Genomic DNA, 8,637 nt, shown 5'->3' on the forward strand with positions numbered 1-8,637 from the left:
TTCCTTCCTTCCTTCCTTCCTTCCTTCCTTCCTTCCTTCCTTCCTTCCTTCCATTTCTTTCTTCTTAAGACTTTATTTATTGGAGAAAGAAAGAGAGAGACAGACAGTGAGAGAGAACCAGAACAGGAAGGAGAGGGAGGGAGCCTAACTTGGGACTTGATTCCAACACTCTTGGGTCATGACCTGAGCTGAAGGCTGACACTTAACTGACTGAGCCACCCTGGCACCCGCTATGGTCCACTTATTTTGTATGATCATTTTTTTTTTTTTTACTTTTACACATTCTAGTAGGTGTTGTGGTATTTCCTTGTGATTTTCATTTTTGTACACTTAATAGCAAATGTGTTCATTATCTTTTCATGCATTTCGTTGCCATCTGTATATTTTCTTTGGTAAGGCAGCTGTTTAAATCATTTGCCTATTTTTAATTAGGTTGTGAGTTTTCTTATTTTTTTATTAACATATAATGTATTATTTGTTTCAGGGATACAGATCTGTGATTCATCAGTCTTACACAATTCACAGCACTCCCCATAGCACATACCCTCCCCAATACTTTTTTTAATTTAAAAAGATTTTTTAGGATGCAGTTCCCTTGTGGAGATGTAACATGAGGGCTGGGTGGATGTTCATGTTCAGTTTCACATTAAACCCTGCCAATACCAGTAAGAGCCTGGTAAAATTGGTGCACTGAGTCATATTGCTGATGAATGGAATTTCAGGTCCCATCTCAGCCCCACTGATACCTTTCCAAAGAAAGAAGGGCAGTGGCTTATACAGTCTCATTGCCTGAGTAGGAATGGATGATTACCTCTATGCCAGTCCTCACTGCCACCAGCGAGGGGTGTGGGTAGGTATAGTTATTACCAGTTTGTTGCTCTAGGCTCCTAGTAAGGCTCTGCTGATAGGAGAAAGCTCTTTATAAGCATTGGGTCATATTTTTACAGCTCTGTGGCACAGCTGTAATTATTATTACTGTTTGCAGATAAATCAAAATACTAGAGTCCTGCAACTTGTGTAGTGTGGTGCCTCTGGGAAGTGGTGAAGTTCGGATTGAAATGAAGATCCCTGACTCTAGTGGTTGTTCTCTAGTTTTCATCATTGTATGGTCATATTTCATAGTTGTATATGCAAGTTGTTGAATGTTAGGTACACAGAGTAAAGCAAGGTCCAGTGTTAAAGAGACACCCTGATCTCCTTTTGCTACCCTGAAAGCAGAAGTGATTATTTTATGGGGGAAGAGTAAATATTTCTGATAAAATTCCACTTAACATCAGTAGTGCTGATATACTAAATTCTCTGTAACAGGTTTGCTATTATTTTTCTTCAAACTCAGAGAGCAGTATAGCTGTTGTTAATTGGTGCTGTAAGACTCAAATATTGTTTTGGGGTGCCTGGGTGGCTCCATTTTTTGTGTCTGCCTTCAGGTCTGGTGATGATCCCAGAGTCCTGGGATTAAGCTTGCATTGGGCTCCCTGCTCAGCGGGGACCCTGCTTCTCTCTCCCTCTGCCTGCCTCTCTGCCTACTTGTGCTCTCTTTCTATCAGATGAATAAATAAAATCTTAATAAAAATACAATCAAGTATTGTTTGGAGGATAGTTGTGCTTTTCTCTTATAGGGTTAAACACATGGTAAAATCAGAAAGGATCCATACTATTGTACATTGTCATGAACAAAACAAAACAAATCTGGATTTAGTAAAGAGAGAGTTTATTCTAAAAAGATTATTGTAAGTATGAAAGCGTACTGCAATAGGGGTAACTATTGCAATAGAAAGAATATTGTAACCATAAGATTTGCCAAGTGTCTCAAAGGTAGGGAAAAGTAGCTTTTCTTGTGCACAAGGAACCCCACAAGCAGGATGTGGGAAAGTGGGATAATAGGTATGGGGAGATGGGAAGAAAAGTTGGCTATCTGATTAGGCATAGATTGGGAAGTGACCAAAGAGTTCAAGGAAGAAAAAAAAGCCCATAAAAACCTTTTGGGTAGTCATGATCTCAGATGTTTAATGAACCCTAAAGTTGCAAAGAGTGAAAAAAGTCATCTTTGGATGAAGACTATAGCTGAGATGGAAAATCAGCTTCATTCATCACCAATGTGAAACTTCCAAAATCATTAAAACTGGCATCTGGCTGGTAGGTGGGGAAAAAAGTGTTGGTGAATCACGTATTAGATATTTTATAGGCCAGGTTTAAAAATGGTGCACATCACTTCTACAGACATTCTTTTAACTATAACAGAGGGTACATAGTCACACCTGGCAGTGTAGAAATATGGCAAAAAAAAAAAAAAAAGTAGTCTATTGTGTTTCCAGGATAACATCCAACATGTTTGGCGAACATCAATTTCTGTCAGACACTAAGAGCAAATAGGCACAGAGTTTGGTTTTAGCGGAGAGTAAAAATGTGGAATAGTGCTCACAGTGAGCTGTTTAAAAAGAAAGTGAGAGTGTCCGTATGACTAGAGAATAAATGATATACAGACGAACTGTTTTAGAAGCCTCTTTGTCCTTCCTTTCAGCTGGATTCATAGACTCATTTCTCCTTTACATCTTTGAGAGGAATGCAATTTTTTTAATTGAGTCATGGAAAGCTTGCTTCACTTGCTTGTTTCTCAGTGTGTAAATAAAGGGATTCAACATTGGTGAGACAGAAGTAATAAGAAGTGAAATCCCTTTATTAATAGCTACTTCATCTTTGGCTGAAGGTTTGACATAAATGAAGATGCAGCTGCCATAAATAATGGAAACAACAATCATGTGGGAAGAACAAGTGGAAAAGGCCTTTTTTCTTTGCTGGGCAGAGGGAAATCTTAGAATGGTCCCAATGATATAAATGTAGGAAAGAACTATACACATGAGGGTGATGATGAAGGTCAACACAGCACAGACGATAACCATCTGTTCTATCAACCATGTGTCTGAGCAAGAGATCTTCAGGAGAGGAGATGCATCACAACAAAAATGATCAATGATGTTTGAATCACAGAATTCCAGGCCCAAACCTAGACTAATTGGTGGGAGAATGATGATCAGTGCTGCTACCCAACAGAAGAGGATGAAGTTCTTGCAGACTTTATTGCTCATGATGGTCAGGTAATGCAGGGGTTTGCAGATGACTACATAGTGGTCATAGGACATGGTGGCCAGGAGAAAAAAATCTGTTACTGCAAAGAGGTCTGTAAACAATAGTTGACTGACACAAGCATTATAGGTAATAGACTTGTCCCCAGATGATATGTTATATAAGAATCTGGGGACACAAGAAGTTGTGAATGAAATTTCTAAGAAGGAGAAATTTTGGAGGAAAAAATACATTGGTGTTTTAAGGTGGGAATCAATCAGAGTGATGGTGATGATGGTTAGGTTTCCAGATATACTCAGGATGTAGGAAAGAAACAGAAAGATAAAGAGCAAAATTTTCAGTCGAGGGTCCTCTGTCAGTCCCAGCAAGATGAAAGTTGGTAGTGCTGTTTGGTTTCCTCATCCTTGACTACTGTTTTTTGCCCAATCTGCTTGAAACAATAAAGAAGGCTACATGAAGAACTCCAAAGTCCTGGCCAATGTCTAACTTTAAGAGAAATAACTCTGAGAGTGATTCCTATACAACTGGTTAGTTGAAAAGTGAGCACATAACAATGACAATGACAATGTTTGAATACCTCTTGGGGTCACACGAAGTGACTTCACATTTTAATCACATATTTATTTTCTGCTGCTGCTTCTAATAAATCTACAACTAGCTATACTTGGTGTCAGTTCAACGTATCATCTTATAAACATCATTGAAAAAAAAATCCTTCCTCCATAAATTGCTTTTGAATCAACAATTCTGCCCTCCCCAAATTTTCTATCTGCAGACATTCTTCCCGTAGAGACGATTAAAAACAAAACAAAACAAAACAAAATAAAACAAAACAAAACAAAAACTAACTAACAATGGTCTTTGGCAAGAATATCCCAATATTAAAGTTTACATGTGTGTTACTTGTTAAACAGGCAATGAATACTTACTGCATAGTTTACCCAGTGTCAGCTTATTTAGATCATCTTCTTGGAAGTGTGTTTTTGACACTTTTATTGGAAAAAAGACATTTTTATTGGCTATATTTTCTTAAAGATTCATTTGAATGTTTTAACAGTCCATTTTTTTCTTCAGGTTTTCACCATAGAAATTTTACTTCAAAGGTACACATTTAACATTGTAATATTTACCTTTGGCTGTATTTTCTTTCTACTTTCAGAATAGAATATCTATGTGATATATTTTGATGTTTCCTGGGATATCCTTGTGCTAAGAAGAATTTCTCCCCAGGTTGGAAGCTGAGGTTTGCGATTGTAATGTCTCATTCTGTACTTTCTTCTAGATTTCTTTAATAGTAAAAGTCCCAACATACTCTAACTGCTACTATTCTGTATTATCTTGATCTTGAGAACTTTTCCCCCTTTTTTCATGTCAAAGGGTTCTCCTTAAGAGCAGATTGTTGATATTAAAATTCTAAACTGAATTTCCATTGTTTTTTTTTTTTTTTCTAAACACATTTGAGAACGACATAGCATTCCTTGGATATCGCATAGCAATGTGTTGGATTCAGAATTTATTACAAAGAAGTAAGGGAATGTTAGAAGTATGTTTAGAGTTGAAGAACCATACATATCCCTGGTTGTTTTTGTTTGTTTTTGGCGAGTCTTGTTTCAGTTTGAAACACCATCAACCACCTTATTACAAATGACATTTAGCAATATTAGCTTTAAGAGGTTTTAACCATTTCTTAATTATGCTTACATACATTTTCACTTAAAGTTCACCTGCATGGCAATTGTCTTCTTTGTCCTACTAACCATTTGTACATCAATTCATCTGAGTATTGCAACATTTAAACTACTCTAGCCAAGGTCACCACTAGCCTCCCTTTTGTTTCACTCATTAAACAAAATTCAGTTTTCACTTAACTCAAACTCTGTGGCATATGAGACTATAAACTGCTAATTTAAGAAACTCTTTACAGCTTTATTCCCACTATTTCACATTTCCTTGAACTTCTTCCTACTGCTTTGTCTATTCTTTTTCATTCTCTTCCATGATTTTTCCCCCAATCCCTATGGCTATTTATTCATCTGAAATATCTTCTCTAGAAAATCCTTTCTTTCACTTTCTCTTATAAATGAGGTAATTCTTACAAGTAAGTTGATTTCAGATAGGCTGATAATCCCCAAATTTATATTGCCAGGGAATAGTACATCTTTCAGGGTTCTGATTTCAACATTCAGCCTATTAACATCTAGATCTGATTTAGAGGGTTTGAGTTTACACTTTCCCTTTTTCCTTTTGGAGTGGCTTTGAGCAATTTGCTTAATGTGCAAAATTTAGGTAAAATGATGTTTACATCTTAGGGTTATACTGAGAAATTCAGATAATATAGATAAGATATATACAGCTGCATTTAGAATATGGTAAACACTCATTATTATTAACTACATTTAGTATCCTTATTTTGTTATCTTATTCTTATTGAGAGTCCTGTAGATATTTCATATTTCAAGATTTAAATATGCCTCTCAGATTTGTATATCCTTTCTTATCAATCTTAAGTCTCACATAAGGATATTCTTTATTGTTCCTTTTTCTTTTTCCCCATTATCAGTTTAACACTTGGTCTTGCCATTTTGGTTTTCTTCTTAATTTGTTTCTTTTACTCTCTCACTCAAAATACTAATTTTACTGTGGGTGTCTTTATCTCATAACTAAAATATTGCAAAAGTGTATTAACATACACTTTAACATAAGTCTTTGCTTCTCCCTTTAATATTTTAAAAATCAGTGCAATCAGAATCATTTTTTTGAAAAACCCAGATATGATTAATTCTCACTTATGTTTTGTGAAAAAATGTTTCTGAACTGTTATTAACTGACATTCATCCCATACCAGATGTTTCCTTAAAACTCTTGATTCATTTCTCGGTTGCATGAAAGTTAATTCATTTTGGCTTTACATAATTGAGAAGAGTAGAAGAAGGAATATATTTATGGATTTTAAGTTTCAAGTGCATCAAGCATTTAGATTAATGGAATATTTTCAGGCAATAAATATATCTTTCAGAGTAGTGACTAAGGACAAGGTTTTTCATTTTTAGAGAATTTGTGAAATTTGTTTAGCAGGGGATAAGAAAGTTGGGGGATAGTTAGAGAATTTGATGGTTCTGCATGAGATCTCTATGTTTGGGGCCCTTTGCTATCTTCCAGTGATACAGAGCCAGAATAACAGAAGGAAAGAACATGAGATACACTTCAGCAAGTTTTTGTTTTTGTTTTTGTTTTTGTTTTTTTCTTGTAGAGATCTAAGGAGGAAAATAATAGGAAGTAACTAGTTGTTCTTTGAACACAGGTTAAAAGGGCTTTAGAAAGTCACATAGTTTTTCCATTTTCAAGACTGGTATAGAATTTGAAGAAGGTTGTTCTCATGCCTAATGATAACAAGGAAACTAAAATGGAACACTTGATATTTCATACATTTTCCTGTATTGCAATTTGCTGCATAAATAATAAGAGTGTCTTAAAACTTATACAGAGAACTACTAGACCGTAAGAGTAATATGGGAAGGGAAACAAGAGGTCGATCCCAAAGTAGTAGAGACAAAATAGATATTTGAGGACCTGAAAAGATGATGCATATTCTGGTAATGCCAACTCTGATGGATGCTGATATTTCTTTACCTCTTAATATCAGAAGTGTGCAAATGTACAAGAATTAAGGCGAAGCTGGGTTGAGGGTGGCAATAGATATATGGTAATGGCTCATGAAAATGTGATAGATAGATGGTGGAATTAGTTAGAGAGGGAAGACACTGATACTAAGTTGAATTAAAAAATAAACTTTTATGTATTGTTTTCAGAGTTCGTAAATGAATTTTTGTAACCCAAGCAATAGTTTTAATCCTTTCCATCACTCCCTTTTGCCTTCATTATAAAATTTAAGTTTCTTAGTGAACATATGGAGATCTTTCTAATATTTCCAGTATCAATTCATATAGTTGACCGAATTTCTTATTCTATTTTCCTAGTATACTTACACTGGCTACTATCTTACCATCCTAGTAGGCATATACCACTATGATATATAACAGAATATTACTCAGGCTTAAAAAAGAATGAAATGTTTCCATCTGCAGCAGCATGGATGGATCTGCAGAATATAATGCTAAATGAAACAAGTCAGTTACGGAAAGACAAATACCATATGATTTCACTCATCTGTGGAATTTAAGAAACAAGTGAATGAACAAAGAAAAAAAGAGACAAATGAGAAAACAGATTCTTAAATAGAGGAGCCAGACTGGTTGTAACCAGAGGGGAGATGGGTGGAGCCTGGGTGAACTAGATAAAGGGATTAAGAGTATATACTTACCTTGATGAACACTGAGTACTGTATCAAATTGTTGAATCATTATATTGTACACCTGAAACTAATATAACACTGTTAATTATAGTACAGTAAAAAGAAAGATAGTATTTTATAGTGACAAAGAGTACAGTCTACGAAGTCAGTCTGCTGGTTTCACATCTCCTCATTCAATTTGGTTCAGTTATTTACTAGCAGTTCCCATAAAAGGACACACTTAAAATTATCTGTGGAAATTCCTATATGCTGATCCTTTTGTCTTTAGTGATTTTTATACTTGCACGCTCTTCCTTCCCTATCCCTCTTTCAAAGTTTTGGTTTAGGTATACATTTCACTAGGAATCTATGCATAATCCTTTAAGATAGAAGTAGCTTTTCTTCTTAATATTCCCACTGTAGTCTATGACTATTCTTTATTATTATTATTATTATTACTTATTATGTTATGTTAGTTACCATATAGTACATCATTAGCTTTTGATGTATGACTATTCTTATGATAGTTCTTATGATCAGCTTGTCAGTGTTGACAAATTTTATTTTGAACGTTATTGAGAGAAAGAGAGAGTGAGAGAATGAGAGGGCAGGCATGTGTGTGAGCATGGAGGGAGGGGTAAAAGGAAAGGGAGAGAGAATCTCAAGCAGCCTCCATGCTCAGCTAGAGTTGAGGAGGGACTCAGACTCATCACACTGAGATCATGACCTGAGCCAAAATCAAGGGTAGAACACTTAACTGACTGAGCCAGCCAGGCACCCCTTTCCTTAGTTTTTTATAGAGCTTGTGAATTCTGGTGCCTCTGATAACCTGTTCAATGCTCTGTAAAGAAATACTAAGGGCTGAGTTCATTGACCCTGCAATTTTGGACATGAGGCAATAGGTATTTCAGATTTCTTTCTCAACTATCATTAGGTTATTAATTATATGGGCAGCTATTTCCTTTTGTAAATAAAGAGTCTATGTCCCCTTTCCCCCCTCCAGTACAAGAAAGAAAAGGTTATCTTTGGGAAAAATTGATTAGTTTGTTATATGAATGGTTTCACTAATTTCTAGCAGTCTGGACCCAACAAGAAACATAGAAGTGTGTTTTTCTAAAGTCTGGTGAATTGAAGCATGTTAATTCTATCAAGACAGTAACATAAAAAAATGTCAGAGTCCTATAGTTAGGAAATTACCTTGGATTGTAGGCATCTCTGTGGAAAAGTAGCACTGATCTATGGTCAAGGGGAGCAATAATTAA

General features: G+C 35.5%; 1 protein-coding gene across 1 annotated transcript; it reads right to left on the bottom strand.

Moving 5' to 3' along the window:
- Window positions 1-2,546: 2,546 nt before the first annotated feature.
- On the bottom strand, window positions 2,547-7,858 carry LOC132020351 (olfactory receptor 6C2-like). Its single transcript, XM_059404526.1, has 2 exons — window positions 7,839-7,858; window positions 2,547-3,459 (listed from the first exon to the last, which is right to left on the bottom strand). The coding sequence occupies exons 1-2, from the start codon at window positions 7,856-7,858 to the stop codon at window positions 2,547-2,549; spliced, it is 933 nt and encodes a 310-aa protein (XP_059260509.1).
- Window positions 7,859-8,637: the final 779 nt, after the last annotated feature.

The sequence above is a fragment of the Mustela nigripes genome, chromosome 6 (genome assembly GCF_022355385.1).
Source record: "Mustela nigripes isolate SB6536 chromosome 6, MUSNIG.SB6536, whole genome shotgun sequence".
NCBI lineage: Eukaryota > Metazoa > Chordata > Mammalia > Carnivora > Mustelidae > Mustela > Mustela nigripes.